Below are 23,739 nucleotides of genomic sequence, written 5' to 3'. Positions count from 1 at the left end.
AAGGACCATAAACTGACTTTATGGTCACAGGCAGCAAGTACTGTACTGCACAAAAGTCTTAGGCACATGTAAAAAGATCCTGTAAAGTGAAGATGTTTGCTACAATGATGAAATGAGGTGTCTAAATATTGAAACATTTATCATAAGGTGCAGTAAGCAGTAAAAAAATAAATCAAATCAATATTTGGTGTGACCACCCTTTGCCTTTAAAACTGCACTAATTATCTCACTGTGGTACAGTTTCATAAGAAAATTGGCTGGTAGATTGTTCCAAGCATCTTGAAGAACTTGCCACAGTTCTTCTGCAGACTTTGGCTATCTCGCTTGCTTCTGCCTCTCCTGGTAATCTCAGACAGCCTTGGTGATGCTCAGATCAGTGCTCTGTGGAGACTATACCATCTGAAACCATACAAAGAAAGCTAGGGTGCCTAAAACTTTTGCACAGTACTAAGTACGGAAGTGATGCCGTTTGCAACTTCCCTCCAGATTACAGGCCAGCCTAATTTGGAATTACAGTGCCAGTTTTTCATAATTACTTAATAAATCCTGGAACATTCCTATTTAAGAACATCTTGGTAGTTCCTAACAGGGTTTGAAAAGGCTATCCTTTTCAAGAGTATTAATGAACTGTGATTACATATTGGTTTTGGAAGTGATATTCCAGTCTCATGTATCATGTATAGAAAAAGATCTTTTTAGTTTTTGATCAAACCAGATGTTTAAATTAATGTGATTTACCTTTTCTTGTTTGATGATGGATATCTGTTGATATGATAATCTCACAAACATTCATTAATTCCTCTGAACATATTCATGTTGTTCCACTAGATGGCAAACCTGTGGAGGTTGATCCGCATCACATTATTATTGAGGATGAGGACGGTTCCTGCACTTTGATCTTAGATACTCTAAATGCTGCTGATTCTGGGCAATATATGTGTTATGCAGCCAGTGCTGCTGGGAATGCCAGTACACTCGGAAAGATTCTTGTACAAGGTACTTGATTACAATTTTTGGGTATCCCTTTTGTATTAATGATAGATTTCTTTTATTAAATGTAAATATGTTAAATTCTTTTTTTCTGGTATAAATTATAGCATTCTGTTTTATTTTAAAAGTATGTATCTTTTGTCAGTGCAGAGCTTAAACTGAGTTCTAAGTTATAGTTTTCACATAACTGAACTTCCCTGGACTAGGCATAACTATACCAATTCTGTGAATTCAGATGATGCATCAGATATGAAGAGGGTGCCTGACCATTAAAAATGGCATATGTGGAATATCAACCTTTTGAAGGAACATTTAACATCTGACACCATTTTCATGTACTCTTTTTAACAAATGGATTTATTCCAAGCATAGTTGATAGTACTGTAATGATTTTTTTTAAACCTGTAGAAATTGGAAACTGAAATGCAAACGAAAATACTAGAAAAACTTATCAGGCCAGGCAACATTTGTGGAAGCAGTTATTTTCAGGCCAAAGATCATTTGTTAGACATTAAGACAAAGAGCCTTTTGATCTGAAACTTTAACTCCGTCTCTCTTGCCAATGCTGCTTGATGTACTGAGTTTTTCAGCATTTTCGGTTTTTGTTAGAGTTGACAGTAAGACAGACGTGTTTTGAGGAACTTTATCTATATACTGTACAGGCCAAAAAACAATCATAAAGGGAGTCATTGGAGAATCCCTCCAATAAAGTACTAATTTCAGCTGAATGTGAAGTTGGAAAGAGGAGCAGATCCACATCAGGATCTAGAGGAATTTACAGTCATTCATCTATCACCTGCCCTGAGCATGCCCATTTGGTAGTAGAGATGTTTTCTATATATGTTAGTTTATAATCCCTAAATTTTCAATAGCTAAGATATGTAGTTTAGTTACTTAGAGTCATAGAGCATTACCACATAGAAACAGGCACTTTGGCCCATTTAGTCCATGCTGACCTGTTTTGCTGTCTAGTCCTATCTAGCCATAACCGGACCATAGCCCACAATGCCTATCTAAGTTTCTTGTAAATGTTGCAATTGAACCCGCATCTACCTCGCTCATTCCACACTCACGCTACCCTCTAGAATCCGGGGTTCTATAGACCTCTTCCTTAATGGTATTAGTCCATGGCATAAAAAAAGTTGGGAAACCCTGCACTAAGAGAAAAAGTTCCCTCTCAGGTTCCCCTTTCATCTTAAATCTCTAGTTCTAGTCCCACTCAACCTCAGTGGAAAAACAGGAGAAAACCTGCGATGATGAAATCCAAGTAACACACACAAAATGTTGGAGGAATTCAGCAGGCCAGGCAGCTTCTATGGAAAAAGTACAGTCACAGTTTCGGTCCTGCTGATGGATCTCGGCCTGAAGCGTCCACTGTACTCATTTTCCATAGATGCCTGGCCTGTTCCATGGAAAAAGCTTAACTTGCATTTATTCTACCTATTCCCCTCATATATATTCCATCAAACCTTTTTTCATTTTCCTATGCTTCAGGAAATAAAGTCCAAACCTATTCAACCTGTCTCTGTAACTCAGGCCCTGAAGCCCTGACAACATCCTTGTAAAAATAATATTCTAAATGATATTTTAATAAATCCATTTTAGGAACCTTTACCATATCAGTTAAAAATGCTGTTTTAAATTTCAGTGCCCCCAAGGATTGTAAGCCATCTTAAAAATATTCCATTTGTTGAGAATGCAGATACACAGTTTGTATGCACTATTGAAGCGGCACCAGCCCCTCAAATAAGGTAAGGTTCTTACTTAAAAGGCTTCAGTTTTTCCTTCACTTGATTTAAAATTCTTCATTCCTCAAGTGAGGTTTTGTGTTATGACAATAGCTTCATAGACAATGGTTAGAAACAAAGACCATCCCTTGAAGTTATCCTTCTTTCCCTGATCCTCCATAAAATTCACTTATTTTGGTAATATATTTATGATCTTTAAGGTTTTTTTTACATGTTTCTGTGATATGCCCTTATCAAAATAAAAAAATTGCTAAATAATACCTTTACTGCAATCACAAACAGTGTTAATGGCCTCTTGTCTGAAATGTTTATATACTTGCACTCTTATCTGCATGCCTCATCCTCCCCAACCCCTTCCACAGATTCCCTTCTCCAAGTTACCACTGCTAATTTCTGGTCCTTGTGCTAAACCAGTTAGTCATTTCTCTCTTTAATTTGTCTTTCTTTTCTTTCCCCACCCTTCCCCAGATTTCCATGATTCCATGAATCTGGGGCTTTCCTGCTCTCTATGTGTAAACTTATTTGATTTTTTTATACTTTCTGAATGGAACAGAATCCAGGCTAATTAAATATTGGCAAGTTGATCTTAAAGTTGTCAAGGTTGATTTATTTTTTCACTCAACATGATTTTGAAATATTAAAACTAATGTTTTCAGAGTTATTTTACATTCTGCCACCATTTGTGATTAATTATTCTGTTCTTTTTGAAGATGGACTACTGGTGGCTTACCACTGACAAATAAGACAAAGTACCAGACTTTCTTTGACCCACAATTTGGAGTTGCAATGCTGATGATCAAAAACACAGAGAAGAACGACCTTGGATTCTATGAATGTGAAGTGAGTATGGCATAAAGTTATAATTCAGCAAAATTAGTACTTATTAGCAAAACTAAGTTCTTCAGTCTAGCAAAATTTAATAAGGAGTTGTATGTTGATCTATTTTCATATTCCATACATGTAAAGCACGCTTCCCAGTCTAATTCACTGTTTCAGAATACGAATGAGATTTATTATCACTCTCAATCAAGAGAAAATCTGCAGAAGCTGGAAATCCAAGCAACACACGCAAAATGCTGGAAGAACTCAGCAGCTCAGACAGCATCTGTGGGGAAAAAAGTACAGTCGACTTTTCAGGCCAAGACCTTTTTTTCCATAGACGCTCGCTGGCCTGCTGAATTCCTCCAGCATTTTGTATGTGATGCTTTATTATCACTCTCTTAGGTTACATGAAATTTGTTGTTTTACAGCAGAAGTACAGTACAAAGACACAAAGTTACTATAAATTACAAAAAATAAAGAGCGCAAAAATAAGGAATGATAAAAGAGAAACAAACAAAATAATAGATAAATAAATAAACAAACAAGCAATAAATATCGGGAACATGAATTATAGAGTCCTTGAAAGTGCATCCGAATGTTGTGGAATCATTTCAGTAGTGTTGGGACAAATGAAGTTATCCCTTCTGGTTCAGGAGCCTGATGGTTGAGAGAAAATAACTGTTCCTGAACCTGGTGGTGTGAGACCTGAGGCTCCTGTACCTCCTGCCCGATGGCAATAGCGAGAAAGTGCATGGCCCATGTGGTGGAGGCCCTTGATGATGCAATGCTGCTTTCCTGCAACAACATTCCTTGTAGTAGCAAGAAGAGGGCATGCCCCAGATGCTGAAAATCTGGGTGTTGGGTGCCACTTTCTTGAGGCACCACCTATATAACCATATAACATATAACAATCACAGCACGGAAACAGGCCATTCCGGCCCTCCTAGTCCGTGCTGAACTCTTAATCTCACCTAGTCCCACCTACCCGCACTCAGCCCATAACCCTCCACTCCTTTCCTGTCCATATACCTATCCAATTTTACCTTAAATGACACAACTGAACTGGCCTCTACTACTTCTACAGGAAGCTCATTCCACACAGCTATCACTCTCTGAGTAAAGAAATACCCCCTCGTGTTTCCCTTAAACTTTTGCCCCCTAACTCTCAAATCATGTCCTCTCGTTTGAATCTCCCCTACTCTCAATGGAAACAGCCTATTCACATCAACTCTATCTATCCCTCTCAACATTTTAAATACCTCGATCAAATCCCCCCTCAACCTTCTACGCTCCAATGAATAGAGACCTAACTTATTCAACCTTTCTCTGTAACTTAAGTGCTGAAACCCAGGTAACATCCTAGTAAATCATCTCTGCACTCTCTCTAATTTATTGATGTCTTTCTTATAATTCGGTGACCAGAACTGTACACAATATTCCAAATTTGGCCTTACCAATGCCTTGTACAATTTTAACATTACATCCCAACTTCTGTACTCAATGCTCTGATTTATAAAGGCCAGCGTTCCAAAAGCCTTCTTCACCACCCTATCTACATGAGACTCCACCTTCAGGGAACTATGCACTGTTATTCCTAGATCTCTCTGTTCCACTGCATTCCTCAATGCCCTACCATTTACCCTGTATGTTCTATTTGGATTATTCCTGCCAAAATGTAGAACCTCACACTTCTCAGCATTAAACTCCATCTGCCAACGTTCAGCCCATTCTTCTAACCGGCATAAATCTCCCTGCAAGCTTTGAAAACCCACCTCATTATCCACAACACCTCCTACCTTAGTATCATCAGCATACTTACTAATCCAATTTACCACCCCATCATCCAGATCATTTATGTATATTACAAACAATATTGGGCCCAAAACAGATCCCTGAGGCACCCCACCCCGCTAGTCACCGGCCTCCATCCCGATAAACAATTATCCACCACTACTCTCTGGCGTCTCCCATCTAGCCACTGTTGAATCCATTTTATTACTCCAGCATTAATACCTAACGACTGAACCTTCTTAACTAACCTTCCATGTGGAACTTTGTCAAAGGCCTTGCTGAAGTCCATATAGACTACATCCACTGCCTTACCCTCGTCAACATTCCTTGTAACTACTTCAAAAAATTCAATAAGGTTTGTCAAACATGACCTTCCACGCACAAATCCATGCTGGCTACTCCTAATCAGATCCTGTCTATCCAGATAATTATAAATACTATCTCTAAGAATACTTTCCATTAATTTACCCACCACTGATGTCAAACTGACAGGTCTATAATTGCCAGGCTTACTTCTAGAACCCTTTTTAAACAATGGAACCACATGAGCAATACGCCAATCCTCCGGCACAATCCCCGTTTCTAATGACATCTGAAAGATCTCCGTCAGAGCTCCTGTTATCTCTACACAAACTTCCCTCAAGGTCCTGGGGAATATCCTGTCAGGACCCGGAGATTTATCCACTTTTAAATTTCTTAAAAGCGCCAGTACTTCCACCTCTTTAATTGTCATAAGTTTAATAACTTCCTTACTTGTTTCCCACACCTTACACCATTCAATATCCTTCTCCTTAGTGAATACCGAAGAGAAGAAATCGTTCAAAATCTCTCCCATCTCCCTCGGCTCCACACATAGCTGACCACCCTGATTCTCTAAGGGACCAATTTTATCCCTCACTATCCTCTTGCTTTTAATATAACTGTAGAAGCCTTTCGGATTTACTTCCACCTTATTTGCCAAACCAAACTCGTAACTTCTTTTAGCTTTTCTAATCTCTTTCTTAAGTTTCCTTTTACATTCTTTATATTCCTCGAGCAATTCCTTTACTCCATGCTGCCTATATCTATTGTAGACATCCCTCTTTTTTCGAACCAAGTTTCTAATATCCCTTGAAAACCATGGCGCTTTCAAACCTTTAACCTTTCCTTTCAACCAAACAGGAACATAAAGATTCTGTACCCTCATAATTTCACCCTTAAATGACCTCCATTTCTCTATTACATCCTTTCCATAAAACAACTTGACCCAATCCACTCTCTCTAAATCCCTGCGCATCTCCTCAAAGTTAGCCTTTCTCCAATCAAAAATCTCAACTCTAGGTCCAGTCCTGTCCTTCTCCATAATTATATTGAAGCTAATGCTATTGTGATCACTGGACCCGAAGTGCTCTCCAACACATACATCTGTCAGCTGACCTATCGCATTCCCTAACAGGAGATCCAACACTGCCCCCTCTCTAGTTGGTACTTCTATGTATTGTTGCAAAAAACTATCCTGCACACATTTCACAAACTCTAAACCATCCAGCCCTTTTACAGAATGAGCTTCCCAATCCATGTGTGGAAAATTAAAATCTCCCACAATCACCACCTTGTGTTTACTACAAATATCTGCTATCTCCTTACACATTTGCTCTTCCAACTCACGCTCCCCATTAGGTGGCCTATAATACACTCCTATCAGTGTTACTACACCTTTCCCATTCCTCAATTCCACCCAAATAGCCTCCCTAGAGGAGCTGTCTAATCTATCCTTCCAAAGCACCGCCATAAGATTTTCTCGGACAAGCAATGCAACACCTCCTCCTCTGGCCCCTCCTACTCTATCACACCTGAAGCAACTAAATCCAGGAATATTTAGTTGCCAATCACACTCTTCTTGCAACCATGTTTCACTAATAGCTACAACATCATAATTCCAGGTATCAATCCACGCTTTAAGCTTAACCACCTTTCTTACAATGCTCCTAGCATTAAAATAGATACATTTAAGATACTCTCCACCTCCTCCTCTCTTTTCATCCCTAGCAATGCATTCAAATTTATTATCCTTTTCTTTCTTCTCCCCTACATCTTCGGGCTGAGCGCATCCCTTCTCCATCACCTGCCTTTCCTCCCTCACACACTGTCTACTTACTTGCTCTACTGGTGAACTAACCTCCTCTCCCATAGTTTCCTCAAATTGATTTCCGCCCCCCCATCTTACTAGTTTAAAGCCTGCCCTATAGCCCTAGCAAACCTCCCCGCTAGGATATTGGTACCCCCAGGATTCAAGTGTAACCCGTCCTTCTTGAACAGGTCACGCCTGTCCCAGAAGAGGTCCCAATGATCCAGAAACTTGAATCCCTGCCCCCTGCTCCAATCCCTCAGCCAAGCATTCATCCTCCACCTAATTCCATTCCTACTCTCACTGTCGCGTGGCACAGGCAGTAATCCCAAGATTACTACCTTTGCAGTCCTTCTTCTTAACTGCCTTCCTAACTCCCTATACTCTCGTTTCAGGACCTCTTCCCCTTTCCTACCTATGTCATTGGTACCTACATGTACCACGACCTCTGGCTCCTCACCCTCCCACTTCAGGATATCTTGGACGCGATCAGAAATGTCCCGGACCCTGGCACCAGGGAGGCAAACTACCATCCGGGACTCCCGATCACCTCCACAGAACCGCCTGTCTGAACTCCTGACTATCGAGTCCCCTATTACTATGGTCCTCTTTCTTCTATCCCTACCCTTCTGAGCTACAGGGCCGTCCTCTGTGCCAGAGGCCCGGCCACTGTCACTTCCTCCAGGTAGGCTGTCCCCCCCCCAACAGTACTCAAACATGAGTACTTATTGTCAAGGGGTACAGCCACTGGGGTACTCTCTAGTACCTGCCCCTTCCCCTTCCTAACCGTGACCCACCTATCTGCCTCCCGTGGCCCCGGAGTGACCACCTGCCTGTAACTCCTCTCTATCACCTCCTCACTCTCCCTGACCAGGCGAAGGTCATCGAGCTGCAGCTCCAGTTCCCTAACCTCTTGAAGATGGTGGGAAAAGTTGTACATCTGATTCAGCAACAGTGACTGAATAAACTTAAACAACATTTTTAAGCACACAGAGACAGAACTCACTATTACCACATCTGAAGGTGCTACCAATTAGCTGTTTTAATCATAAAGCCTATTAATATTGGAGTTCTAACCAAGACAAGGTTCTTCAATTGAAACATGTACAAGATGCTGGAGGAACTCAGCAGGTCAAGTGGTATCTATAGAAATGAATAAACAATCAATGTATCAGACCAAGACACTTCAGTACTGGATAAGAAGAAGGAAGATGCCAGATTAAAATGGTGGTGGGAGGGAGGGAAGGAAAGGAGAACTAGCTAGAAGGTGATAGAAGGGAGAACTAGCTAGAAGTCAGGTGGGTGGGAAAGGTAAAGGGCTGGAGAAGAAGGAATCTGATATAAGAGGAAAGTGGACCATGGGAGAAAGGGAAGGAGGAGGGGCACCAGGGGGAGGTGATAGGCAGGTAAGGAGAAGAGGTAAGAGGCCAGGGTGGGGAATAGAAGAGGGAAGAGGAGGGAAAAATTACCGAGGAGAAATTGATGTTCATGCCATCAGATTGGAGGCTACCCTAGACAGAATATGAAGTGTTCCTCCTCCAAGCTAAGAGTGGCCTCATCATGGCAAAAGAGGATGCTGTGGACTGATGTGTCAGAACTGAAATGGGGATAGGAATTGAAATGGTTGGCCATCGAGAAATACTGCTTTTGGTGGATGGAGTAGAGGTGCTCAACAAAGTGGTCCCCCAATTTACGGCAGGTCTCACCAATGTAGAGGAAGCCACATCAGGAGCACTGGATACAATAGACGCCTTAAGAGATTTACAGGTGAAGTGGTGCCTCACTTGGAAAGACTGTCTGTGGCCTTGAATGAAAGTAAAGGAGGAGGTGAATGGCAGGTGTAGCATTTCTGTCGCTTGCAGGGAGATTAGTGGGGAGGGATGAATGAACCAGGGAATCATAACCATATAACAATTACAGCACGGAAACAGGCCATCTCGGCCTTTCTAGTCCTTGCTGAACGCTTACTCTCAACTAGTCCCACTGACCCACACTCACCCCATAACCCTCCATTCCTTTCCTGTTCATATACCTATCCAATTTTACTTTAAATGACAATACCGAACCTGCCTCTACCACTTCTACTGGAAGCTCATTCCACACAGCTACCACTCTCTGAGTTAAGAAATTCCCCCTCGTGTTACCCTTAAACTTTTGCCCCCTAACTGTCAACTCATGTCCTCTTGTTTGAATCTCCCCTACTCTCAATGGAAAAAGCCTATCCACGTCAACTCTATCTATCTCCCTCATAATTTTAAATACCTCTATCAAGTCCCCCCTCAACCTTCTACACTCCAAAGAATAAAGGCCTAACTTGTTCAATCTTTCCCTGTAACTTAGGTGCTGAAACCCAGGTAACATTCTAGTAAATCTTCTCTGTACTCTCTCTGTTTTGTTGACATCCTTCCTATAATTTGGTGACCAGAACTGTACACAATACTACAAATTTGGCCTTACCAATGCCTTGTACAATTTTAACATTACATCCCAACTCCTATACTCAATGCTCTGATTTATAAAGGCCAGCATACCAAAAGCTTTCTTCACCACCCTATCCACATGAGATTCCACTTTCAGGGAACTATGCGTCATTATTCCTAGATCACTCTGTTCTACTGCATTCTTCAATGCCCTACCATTTATCATGCCCTATCATGGAGGGAGTGATCTCTGCAAAAAGTGGAGTGTCATAGGGAGGTAAAGGTGTGTTTGGTAGTAGGATCCCGTTGAAGATGGCAGAAGTTGAGAATGATGTATAGGATGTGACGGCTCATGAGGTGGTAGGTGAGGACAAGAACCCTATCCATGTTAAGGCTGCGAGAAGATGGGGTGTGTGCAGATGTCCAGGAGATGAAGGAGGTGCGGATGAACTCAGCATCAATGGTGGAGGAAGGGAACTCCCTTTTTCTTTGAAGAAGGAGTACATCTCTGTCTGGAATAGAAAGCCTCATTCTGGGAACAGATGCAATAGAGATGAAGGAACTGATAAAAAGATACAGCATTTTTACAGGAACCAGGGTGGGAAGAGGTATAGTCAATATAGCCATTGAAATAGGTAGGTTTATAAAATATGTCGGCAGACAGTTTGTCTCTAGAGATGGATACAAATCAAGAAAGGGGAGAGAGGTGTCAGAAATGTACCAAGTGATTTTAAGAGCAGGGTGAAAGTTGGAGAGAAAGTTGATGAAATTGACAAGATCAGTATGGGTGTCTGAAGCAACACCAAAGCAGTTCTCAGTGTAGCGTACGAAGAGTTGGGGAGCATTAACTGGGAAGGCTTGGAACATGAACCCTTGTATGTAGCTAGTGAAAAGGCAGATATAGCTGGGGCCCATGCAGGTTCCCATGATAACCTCTCGAGCTTGGAGAAAGTGGAAGGAACCAAAGGAGAAATTGTGAGGGTGAGGACCAGTTCTGTCAGACAGAGAAAGGTGATGGTGAAGAGGAACTAGTTGGGTCTTTTGTTGAGAAAGAAGCGGAGAGCTTTAAGGCCTTCTTGTTTGGGGGACAGAAGTGTAGGTACTGAACATCCATGATGAAAATGAGGCAGTCAGGGCAGGGAATTAGGGGTTCTTCAGTTATCTTTATGGCTTGCAATTACAAACTGATATTGAACACTAGAGCTTCAGTAATCTTCTTAAGTGTCTTGTATTAGGTATCAGAAACAGGTTTAATATCACTGACATACACCGTGAAATTTGTTGTTTTGCATCAACAGTGCAATGCAGTACATCAAAAATGCTGTAAGTTGTAATAAGAAATATGTATTTTGAAGAAAATTTAAAAGAAAGCAAGATAGTTAGGTAGTATTCATGGCTTGGTTCATTGTTCATTCAGAAGTCTGATAGCAGAGGGGAAGAAGCAGTTTCTAAAACATTGTTTGTGTCTTCAGGATCCTGTACCTCTTCTCTGATGGTAATAGTAAGGAGAGAGCATGTCCTGGGTGATGTGGGTCCTTAATGGTGGATGCTGCTTTTATGAGGCATCACCTTTTGAAGGTGTCTTGAATGTTGGGGTGGCTAATGCCCATAATGGAGCCGGCTGAGTTTGCAACCCTCAGCAGCTTTATCCGACATAGTGCAATGGCTCCTCCATACCAGATGATGATGCAACCAGTTGGAATGCTCTTCATGATACATCTGTAGAAACATATTAGAGTCTTTGGTGACATACCAAATCTCCTCAAACACCTAAGGAAATATAGCTGCTGATATACCTTCTTTATAATTGCATCAATATGTTGGGGCCAAGGATAGATCTTCACAGTCAATGACACTCAAGAACTTGAAACTGCTCACCTTTTCTGCTGCTAACCTCTCACTGAGAGGGTCATACAGGACCTTAAAAGTTTCTAGCAGTTTCTAATCTTGAAATATTAACAAGTCATGTTAGTTACCTTTGCTGGTTTTCAAGTACAGAAGCATGAACTTTATAGCCGCAACATTTCTGGACAAAAAGAAGATTGAAGAGATTCCACTAATTCATTGATAACTTTCCTGACTAATTCCAATCGATGTCTCAGAGTAACTAAAATGGATTCATCAAGTTGTACTGCATAGAAATAGATGCTTTGCTTCAACTCAAACATACCACTTGTGATGTTTATCGAAGCTAATCCTATTTGCCCCATTAAGCCCATTGTGCTGTACTCCTTTAACATCCAAGTATCTGTCCACATATTTTAAACACTGTAATTGTACCTGCCTCTACTAGTTCTTTGGGTAACTTGTTTCATATTACCATCCTCTGTAAAAAGTTTCCCCTCAGGACTCCTTCAAATTTCTTATCTTAAACCTATGCCTTCTGTTTTAGACTCCAAACGCTGGAAAAATATCTCTGAATAACTACTCTTTCAATCCCTCCATAATTTTATAAACCTCTAAGGTCATCCCTCATATGTTCCAGTGAGAATAAACCCAGCCTATTTCTTCTCTCCTTATGTAAAGCTTTCCAGTGCATGCAATATACTGATGAATCTCCTCTGCATCCTCTCTATGGTGTATCACATCCTTCCTATAATGTGGTGAGCTGAATTATTGCAAACCTTAAAATATTTTCCTTATTTCCAGCATATTAATGTATTCATGCTCTTTTGTGTGTGAGTAGTAATGGGTCTCTTTCTACAAATACCAGAAGTGGAAATTATTCTTAGAAAAGCAGAAATCTGAAAGATCAGGATCAAATTCCCTGAAAGCAGTCTGCTGCCACCAGGTGCCACTCAGTCTGTTGTACTCTGGGTCATTTACACAACTTCTGCTCCACCTAGGGTGCCACGGTAGCATAGCGGTTAGTGCGACATTGTTACAGTTTGAGCTGTTTTGGAGCTTGGAGTTCAATTTCAGCGCCATTGTGTAAGGAGTCTCCATATGTTCTCCCCGTGGAATGCACGGGTTCTGAGTGCTTGGTTTCCTCCCACAGTCCAGACATACTGGGTAGGTTGATTGGTCATGTAAATTGTCTTGTAATTAGGTTAGGTTTGTCGGGGGTTGCTTGGGTGGTATGGCTGGAAGGACCTTATCCATGCTGTATCACTAAAGTAAAAAATAATTCAGCATAATAAAGATAAAACAATTTCATGTATGTTTAGAATTCTTGCACTAATTCACTTGGATATATTTCTTAAAGGAAAATTGAAAGAAAAGGGTAGTACAATGTAATTTCTCGTGCGTAAGAGAAACAGTCTTATTCTACATTTAAACTTGTAAATCTGAATTGTTGACTTTTAATTTCCCAGATTACAAACAAACTGGGTACAGCCAGAGACGTTGCAGAGTTGTACCTTCAGGCCCCTGTCCTAATCCCAGAAAAGAGAAGAGATCAAGTTGTCATGATTGAAGGTAAGTTATGTAATTGCTTTGGCTACTGCGGGTATAATTCTGGGAGTGAATTTTAAAACAAATGTTCAGAAGCTGTTGCATTTGTCAGGAAGTGAGGTCAATCAGTTGTGGTTGGATTGTTGAGTTTTTAGACCTTCTAAGGTTGAATAATGAATGAAATTGAACATTTGTAAAGACACTATCTTGTTATATAACTCTTATTTAAAGGAGATGTAAATTGACAAGGTATAGAGAAAGACAACACATTTGCAGATAGGGCTGGATTATGGACAAACTGGACCAGGGAGGTAAAATAAGCAGCAGGCTGAGCCTCTTTATTGTGGTTGGAGGCAGTATACTGAAAATAGAGTGGTACTCCAAGAAAATAGCTACTGCCACTGTTTCAAGATCACCCCTTATAATGATGATCAGGGAAGCAAAGAGAGAATCTGTGAGAACTGTTAAGTACGTTATTGTCTCAACAGAACTCATGAACTTAGACAACCAAATACCTGTGTGCACACCTACTACGTTTTCCTGGCTGTCCATGAAGAGTCAAAGAACAGAAAATATAAAACACAATTAAAAAGAGTTTCTGCTGCTGACCACATATTCCTCATAGCCCCATTTTAAATCTCTACATATCTGTGGCATGCCTCACATCCACAATAGTTGGTCTGCAGAGCTGCCACCACCAGCACACATGAAGTGTCTGTGTTCATATTCATTCCTTACCAATTCCAATGTTACATTCCAGTGTCATTGGCTGTAGGTCATATGTCTGACAGTTAACATCTTTTTATTGGTTCTGCTCCAGGCCAGCGTCTATTTATTTCACTCTTCCCAGCAACTGACAATCGGTAATTTATGGCCCTTTGTTCTCAGTCAGCAAGCAGGTTGAATCATGCAGAATAGATTCAGACCCTAACAGTCAAAAACCTTCATATTATATGAAACCAAAGAACACCTCACAAATAACTTTGGAAGTGGTCCTTTGTTTAGCAGATTACCTGAGGTATTATTGTGTCGACTTTAAAACACAGATCAAGCCAACTGACTAACTCACAAAATGGAGAATACAATCTTTTCATAAAATGGCAGCCTTGATCTCCTCCCTCATGGCAAGAACAAAGACAATTTTTTTTTAATTCCTCTGTCCTTGATTCATTCAAATACATTGATTTGCAGACATTCTTTTTGGCCAGCTACCATTTTAAACCATAAAGTTTCTACTTCCACTCTCTGAGGCAAGCACTTCACTCATATCTGTTCATTTTGAACCTTCACCTCTCTTCCTCCCCTCTACACGAATCACCCATTTCCTTCCTTAATTTTTCCACAACCTATCATTTCATAATAGCATTTCTTCCTTCCATCAAGCAGTCTTGTTCTCCACTCTCCTCTACTACTTCTCATCTTCAAATGTTCCTTCCATATTCCCTCTCTTCTGCAACTTGTCTCTTAGTTTCCCTTACTGGTTAACCCTCTTCCCACTCTGAGAGAGCAGAGGTAGTAACAATGCAAATATAGGTATGGAGGTAGAGAATATTCACTGTTCAGTCAAATGTTGTTGTGAATACTACTCATTAAGACAAATGGGATGCTCTCCAAAATGTAGCTGCCATGTGTCTTATGAGTGTTTCAAATATTTTGGCAAGTCAAGAGGTAAGCCAAGTAGCATGAATATTTTCTGGTAGTCATAGCATTCACTTGAATGATTTTGTTGAATTAGAAGTCAATGTTGATATCCAAAATGAAATTGTGAATCTATGTGAATTCAAGAGTTTTGAAGTTTTTTGAGAGATTGTTAAGAAAAGTTTTTGAATTGCATAGTAAATGGATTCGGTTCAGGTCTTGCTACTTGTGGTCAATGACTGCTTTATTATCTGAGGAATTATGAATACTGTATTAATAGCACTTATATCTATACATAAAAGTACCTCAACATGTTTCACAGATGCATGATCAGTAACTGATACTGTTACATTATAATTAGAAACTGTGATGAAATACTCTCTGGGGTCGATTTTAAGGAGCATCTTAAAGGAGAATCGAAGTGCTGAGGTTTGGAGAGGAACCGTGTATCTAAGTTGTTTAACATTGTATCTAAGTTGTTTAACATGTTTGCCAAGGTGAAGGCAATAGACACAGCACCCACACTCTTTTAAATCAGAGATAGCCATAGAGTAATACACCATGGAAACAAGCCCTTTGGCTCAACTCATCCATGCCAACCAAGATGCCTATTTAAGCTAATCCCATTTAACCAAATTTGGTCCATGTCACTCTAAACCTTTTCTATCCTGTTATCTATTGAAGTGTCTTTTGAATATTGTTTTTGTACCCGACTTGACCACTTCTTCTGACAGCTCATTCTGTGTACTCAATACCCTCTGCATGAAGTAACCCCTCAGCTCCCTTTTAAACCTTCTCCCTCACATCTTAAACCTATGCCCTCTAGTTTTTGATTCCCATTCCCTTGGGGGGGGGGGGGGGGAAGAGTGTATGCATTCACCCTAACTATGTTCTTCATGATTTTATACACCTCCATATGATACTCCCTTATTCTCTTGGGCCCTAAGGAATGAAGTACTAGGCTGTGTAGTCTCTCCCTATAACTCACTAAGATGGACTTAGCCTCACAATCTACCTTGTTATGGCCTTGCACCTTACTGCCCGCCTGCACAGCACTTTTTCTGTAACTGCAGCACTTTATTCTGCATTCTGTTATTATTTCCCCTAGTACTACTTCTATGCACTGTAATGAAATGAACTGTATGAATGAAAGTTCTTTTTTCACTGTATCTTGGTGCGTGTGACTAAAGTAAACGGAAGGGTCTCGGCCCGAAACATCCACAGTGCTTCTCCTTATAGATGCTGCCTGGCCTGCTGTGTTCCACCAGCATTTTGTATGTGTTGTTTGAATTTCCAGCATCTGCAGATTTCCTCGTGTTTGGGATTTATTTCAGTCATATTATTATCCTTGAAAGTTATAATCACTAAAACACACTAAGGATTTAAAGCAAAGAAAGTACTTGAGGAAAGATGAGAAAATAGAGGAAAGATAGTGGTTTTTTTTGGTATGTAGTATCCTTTTAGGGCAGATGTTTGAGCTAGTTACAACATGTAAATCTTCTTGCATTGTGACTGGTCATTATTTAATGTGTTTTCTAAAATTAAGCAACATTGCCAGTAACATCTTTGCATCATTAGAATTTCTTCATGTGGGTGGATTATTGTGTGTCTTTGTTAATGGGGTAATGTTACTGCAGTGTTTTAGGTCATGAAGTTGAAGTCTGTGCTTTATCTTTTGCCTTTATTTTCAAAGTATTCATCAATGTTGGAGTTTTGGCTATTTATAAATGAATTATTCAATTTGCTACTAATTTTTATCAGTTGATTATTTTTATATTATTTGATATTTAAGCTTAGTAAAGATTGGAAAAATAAAATTGTTTGTAAAATTGTCATATTGTTGCTTGAAACTCAGGTAGCCTTGTGTGATTTCGATAAAGTTACTTACCCAAATAATATGCAAAATCTGGAAGCAAATACTGAGAATTTATTTTGAATTGTTTCTTTTGAATCTCCTATTTTGACATGAACACTGCTGCCCCTCAAAACAATATAGAAAATACTTTGTACAGGAAAGGTAGGTGAAAAAATTCAAATGAAAATCAAACCAGATAAAAAAATCATAGCAGGTTTGTCAGCAATTACAAAGAAACTGTTTACCTTGAAATTCAATTATTTGACACTTTTTTAATAGGATTAGGTAGTTTAAAAACTGATATTTTCTTAAATGAAACACAGTAACAACTCTTTCCCTATTAGATTCTTCTTCTCTAGCCCATTACCTTTTCCACATATCACCTCCCAGTTTCTCACTTAATCCCACCCCTCCCCCAACCCACCTGGCTTCACCTATCATCTTCAAGCTTGTACTCTTTCCCCTTCCTCCTACCTTCTTATTCTGGCTTTCTCCCCCTTCCTTTCGAGTCCTGATGAACGATCTTGGCTCAAAAGTTTGCGGATGCTATAAAGATAGGTGGAGGGGTAGGTAGTGCTGAGGAAGCAATGCAATTGCAGCAGGACTTAGACGATTGGAAGACTGGGCAAAAAGTAGCAGATGGACTACGATGTTGGGAAATGTATGATAATACATTTTAGTAAAAGGAACAATAGTGCAGCCTATTATCTAAATGGGGAGAAGTTTCAAATATCAGTGGTGCAGAGGGACTTAGAAGTCCTCATGCAAGACTCCTAGAAGGTTAATTTACAGGTTGAGTCTGTGGTAAAGAAGGCAAATGCAATGTTGGCATTAATTTCAAGGGGAATATAATATAAAGCAAGGAGATAATGCTGAGCCTTTATAAGACACTAGTCAGGCCGCATTTGGAGTATTGTCAACAGTTTTGGACCCCCATATCTCAGAAAAGATGCGTTGTCATTGGAGAGAGTGCAGAGGAGGTTCATGAGGATGATTCCAGGAATGAAGGGTTAACATTAGGAGCATTTGACAGCTTTGGGCTGTACTCATGGGATTTTAGAATATTGCAGGGGGATCTCATTGAAACCCTCAGAATGTTGAAAGAATTAGATAGGGTGGATGTGGAGAGGATGTTTCCTAAACTGGGATTATCCAGGACTAGAGGGCACAGCCTCAGAATTGAGGGGTGACCTTTTAGAACAGAGGTAAGGAGGATTTTTTTTTAGCCAGAGATTAGTGAATCTGTGGAATGCTTTGCTACAGGCTACGGTGGAGGCCAAGTCCATGGGTATATTTAAGGCAGAAGTTGATAGTTTCCTGATCGATTAGGACATCAAAGGATATGCCGAGAAGACAGGTGTATGGGGTTGAGTGGGATCCGGGATCAGCCATGATGGAATGGTGGAGCAGACTCAATGGGCTGAATGGCCTAATTCTCCTCCTATGTTCAATGTTGTGGCACACTGTCTGACATCATTCACCATCAGACACGAGAGATTCGGCAGATGCTGGAAATCTTATGCAATACACACAAATGCTGAAGGAATTCAGCAAGTCACATAATATCTATTGACAGAAATAAACATTGATGTTTCAGACTGAGACCCTGCATCTGGCCTGAAGCATTTTCATGGAAATTTGGAGCAAGTAGACCCTGTAAACTATCATAGATCAATTTTGGAATGATATGATCTCCCAGACTTCCCAGCAAAATGTCAGGCTGAGATGCCTGCCAAATCAAGGAATTACTGATATCCATCCTACAAGAAGCCCCCTACCTTCTGTATTACTCAAAGGATATAGCGAGGAGGCAGATGTATGGAATTGAGTGGGATCCAGGATCAGCCGTGATTGAATGGCCTAATTCTGCTCCTATGTCTCATGGTCTAATAATGACTGCTCTCTCACAACCTCAAAATTACCTCTATTCATTACCCCTTATTAGATTTCTCACTTCACAGCCTCCTTCCATTTAAACCTCTTTCTTTTGATCTTTAATTGCCCTATGCCAACTGCCCTTCAAACATTAGGGCTCTCCATTTCTTCTCCACTATTTCCACCACAATCATGTACTCCCAATCCACCATCCTAAACACGGTCCACAGTGCAGGCTAGATTTCAGGCAGTTGGAATTTCTGACCACAGTTCAAATGATGTATCAGGTAGGGCTGGTCATTGAAATGATTCTTGTTTTACCATTGCAATGTCCATTTGTTGCATTTGTGAGGAGGTACTAGAATTTCTAGGAAATGTTTTTCGAAAAGGAACTCCTTCAAAATGTTAAACTAATTAATTCTGTATAAAAATCATTTTAGCTTTTAATGCAGATTTTCAACAATGGTTAATATCCTTTTTATTTGTATTCTGACATCCACAGTGATTTATTTGTATAATTATATAAATTTAATGCTGTAATCCTAATAGCTCCAGAAATAACTTGTTTTCTATGGGAAAATTCCAGATGTAAAAATACAAAAAGCATACTTTTTCTATGCCATTTTACACATATTTAAACTTTTGTAACTTTATTAAAAGTATGCTGATTCTGGTATCACAATGATCACAGTGACTTCAGGCATTAAACATTTATGGAGAAATAAAGGGAAGTGGAGCAGAGGTGCATGACAAGAGGTGATTTTCAACTTTTTGTTAGGGTGGTGGGTTGTACCAATGAGAAGAGACCCCTGAATGTCACCTGGGATCCCTTGATAAATTTTCTCTCTAATTATCAGTCATTTTGTTAAGAAGCAATCAGTGAACAAAAATAAACGCCATTTAAGATATACTTTACAAAGAAACAATAGCAACAGGCTTACCTTAGATTGGACCTCTGTTTAGTTAGAATCATAGAGTCATAAAAAAAGTACAGCACAGAAACTGAACCTATGGCCCATCTAGTCCATGCCAAAAACGTTTAAACAGCCTACTCCTATCGACCTGCACCAGGACTATAGCCCTCCATACCCCTACCATCCATGTAGCTATCCAAACTTTGCTTAAATGTTGAAATCAAGCTCACATGTTCCACTTGTGTTGGCTGCTCGTTCCAAACCTTTGAAAACAACACTCAATTGTGTTCATATCATATTTTTCATGAAAATTGTTTAGTCAGTAAGTCATTTCTGGTTTCCTCTTTTGTCTTTAAATTATTTGGAATTGGTTAAATTTAGAATGCTGATAGTTTTATCCTTTATACTTCTATTTATTTATACTAACAAATTGGAAATGCATTAACAGAGCTTAGTTTAAACTGAAGTACAGGGTACCATTGTCCCACTTTGTACAGATTATGTGAGCTGTGAATTAACATGTATTTGTGATTAAAAACCATGTCATTCCTTAGAACAAACAAAAATTGGCACCTTTTTAACAAGTCAATTCAAATGTGCTATTTTGGAATTAGATATGAAACCAAATGTGTCAGTCCTAAATGGTTTAAAATATTCAATGGTACATCATTTATCATTCCATTTTATTTTCTGACATGGTTTTGTGTGGTTTGATTCATGTCTTTTTTTCTATTCGATGTTGTCACTTTTAACAGTTCCAGGTGCATTTAAGCCCAATGCCATTGCAGAAATAATCTCTAATTCCTGCTTTATGAATGGCACCATCCTTTGTACATTATTTTTATTCATTGTGATCAAATGCTACTGTGGTATTTGTAAAAATAAACACTTATGTTCAGTTGAGAAAGGGAACATGATAAAAGAACAAATTTCAGGAATGGCCAAAATGGGTAATTTTGCTTCTGAGAGTTCTGATGTCTGATCTTCTGAGGTCAGAACTAACAGCTTGTAATGTCACAGGTTGCACAGCATTTGACTAACAAACCAAATGTTAATTTAATGTAAACTTTACAGATTGTAGAATACAAAAGCAAACCATACAAAACTACTTGTACACAAAACAATGACACAAACAGCAATGAGATAAACAATTGGTGAATCTCTTTCTAGTTGTGGTGCCAAGTGTTATAAAATTAAGCAAAATATCAGTTCCTTTGCTCTTTAGTGAATAATGGCAAATGACAGTTTACACCCACCAGATGGAGCTACAGTGCAATTTTTTTCAGAAATCCTGGTCTGCTTTCAGTTTGTACTGAAGCATCAGCTGAAGCATTGGAAGGGGGAGAACCATGTCAAGAAAAAGTATCGAGCTCTGAAGCAATATGTAACATTGCAATTCTTTTAACTTTCTGAATTCCATTCAGATAATGGAAATATGAAATAAAAACAAAGTGCTGGAATTATTCATTGAGTTGGGAATCTAAGAAAAGAGAAACAGTTAATGTTCCAGAATAATTTCGATTCATCTGAATGAACACTCCCTCAAGATGGACCTAGAGTTTGAAAAATAGCAAGCAGTGTATCATTGTCTGAAAGTATTGATTTCTAATTGTTTAACACTGTCAATACGTAAACTAGTGGGGTGAAGGTGAGTACAGCAGAGACTCTCCTGGCTTTTGCTGGGTGGCAAACAGATGAGAAGAGTGTGGAGAATGGAATAGATATGGTTGAAGATCTTGTTATCTTTTGTAGAGGGCAATTCTCAGCTGAGGTATAAGCCAGTATATCAGAAGTAGTTGTGTGGCAGACTTCATCATATGGACAGATAAGAACAGATGGGCAGAAATAAATAATCAAAAATCTTAGAGGGGATGAAATTGGTCGAGTCAGTGGCTGTTCAAAAGTTTCCAGTTTGTGAGAATAGTAGTAGCAAACATCATTAATCTCAATATACTTGATAAGGAAGGGGCATGAGATGTGCCACAAAATGTTGGCAAAGATAGGATCTGTATAGGTTTCCGCGGAATAGTATTTTTTAATTGGAAGTAACTGTAGTTATATTCATTGTAGAGTTTATTTAATTGATAAAATTCATGAGAAGGACCAGAAACATTGAACAATCATTTGAAAATGTAATGCAAGCATACGTAAGAGAATGTAGTACAAATTGAGTACACCTTAACCACAATTCCAAAATCCAAAATCCTCTGAAATACAAATTTTTTTGAGTGCTGACATAATGTCAGAAATGGAAAATTCCTCAAGGTGCTGGGAAGGTTCCCAGGCGATGCACAGGTCTCTCCACATCTCAGACTGTTCTGAGAAGTGACCTCACATATGTAATTAGTGGAAGTTAATAAAATATAGAAAAACTCCATATAAAGTGAAAAATGAAAATCTTGATCATGTATTGAAAAGGTGGATTTGTCAGCGATGGAATGAACATATGCCTCTTAATGATGTGCTAATCATGAAACAAGCAAAGATCTATCACAACGAACTGAAAATTGAAGGAACTTGTGATATTCAGCAAGCTGGTTGCAGAAATTTAAGAAGCTGCACAGCATTAAATTTTTAAAGATTTGTGGTGATAAAATGTATACTGGTCACAAAGCAGCAGAAAAATTCATCGATGAATTTGCAGAAAAGGAGTTAGATAGGTATCTTATGGATAGGGGAATCAAGGGATATGGGGACAAGGCAGGAACCGGGTATTGATAGTAGATGATCAGCCATGATCTCAAAATGGCGGTGCAGGCTCGAAGGGCCGAATGGTCTACTTCTGCACCTATTGTCTATTGTCTAAAAAAAATCGTCGGTGATGAAAATATAACAGGCTGAGTGGCTGTGTCAGAACGTGATAAACAAATGTAAGACAAAGACTACTTACCAGTAGCACATAAATTCAGAGTCGAGAATGATGGCAATTCCAAGCTATCTCATTATATATTGTAAAATCAAAAAAAAGATCCAAAACACTTACGTTTCAGATGAGGGGTACTCAACTTGAATTGAAATTAGTTAAATTGGACACACACACACCAGAAAGGCTTACTTGCTGATGGGGAGAAAAACGAAAACAATCATAGAATTGAAATAAACACCAGTACTCCTGGCTTGGCCACTTTAGAAAAATTGCTGAACAATATGATACATGCTAGACATTTTAAAATGATATATATCAGTAGGTCGTTGGATGTATTTAAGGCAGAGGTTGATAGGTTCTTGATTGGAAATAGCATCAAAGATTACGAGGAAAAGGCCAGGAAATGGGGTTGAGAGGGGGAGAAAAGGATCAGGCTTGATGGCCAAATGGCCTAATTCTGCTCCTATGTCTTATGGTCATATAATATTGAAGATGGTCTTATATAATATTGAAGCATTATACGGCCAAACCCTTCAAAGTTAAGAATCATGCATCCAGTTCAGCTGTGATGCCAATGCAGTTGAGACTGGGTATGATAAGCATTTGTACCGGCTTTTGTGTCCATAAAGAAAAACTGTGCCATTAAATGCTCTGTTTGCAAATGTCTAATAGAGATTAACTGTAAATATAGAACCATTGGCATCAAAATATGAATTGGTAGTTCTCAACATTTTGAATGCTACACGTCAATTTTCTAAATGATGTGCATGTCATATGCACTCATGTGATGCCATATCGATAAAGACACTGGTAAAGTTGTGAATACCTAACAGAATTGTACCACCATTTCCACCCTTGAAAGGATTGCTCCCAAGCTTTCCACAAAGCCTTTGCTGAGCTAATTCTGGGGCCCTCCATATCCTCTCGCAGTGAATACAGATTCCAAGTGTACAGAGAATTTCATTCTGTATGTCTGTCAGTCGTCTACTTCAGCTTCCCCCAGTAAAGTCCTCGTTGAAATCATCGAGTAACCTTGACCTCCAGTGATGTGCTGCATTCGATTGTGCCTAACAACTTGCATCACTCTATACTACCCTCCAAATGATATATAGTTTTATGGTTTGACCATGTCTGTGGTAGTATCTGAGCACATGGCATATGTATGGAGTTGAATGACAGGGAAAGGAATGTGGAATTGTATGGCACAGAAATGATACATTCAGCCTACCACTTGGAGTTTGGTGATGAAACATATTAACTCCTACCTAAGAAATGACTTGGATCTGCTCCACAGCAACAGGCCCACAGCAGGTGCCATCT

At 39.4% G+C, this 23,739-nt stretch overlaps 1 protein-coding gene across 1 annotated transcript in view; it reads left to right on the top strand.

The window, feature by feature from the left end:
* LOC140732397 (obscurin-like) overlaps window positions 1-23,739 on the top strand; it is a 530,964-nt gene that overhangs the window by 399,089 nt on the left and 108,136 nt on the right. Inside the window, exons 91-94 of the mRNA XM_073054987.1 lie at window positions 829-996; window positions 2,639-2,741; window positions 3,449-3,578; window positions 13,193-13,295. Of these exons, the coding sequence (XP_072911088.1) occupies window positions 829-996; window positions 2,639-2,741; window positions 3,449-3,578; window positions 13,193-13,295 (504 nt within the window). The remainder of the gene's footprint in view (window positions 1-828; window positions 997-2,638; window positions 2,742-3,448; window positions 3,579-13,192; window positions 13,296-23,739) is intronic.

Source organism: Hemitrygon akajei, chromosome 8, assembly GCF_048418815.1.
Source record: "Hemitrygon akajei chromosome 8, sHemAka1.3, whole genome shotgun sequence".
Taxonomy (NCBI): domain Eukaryota; kingdom Metazoa; phylum Chordata; class Chondrichthyes; order Myliobatiformes; family Dasyatidae; genus Hemitrygon; species Hemitrygon akajei.
Note: the sequence above shows the minus strand (reverse complement) of the source record. Positions and strands in the feature narration are given on the sequence as shown.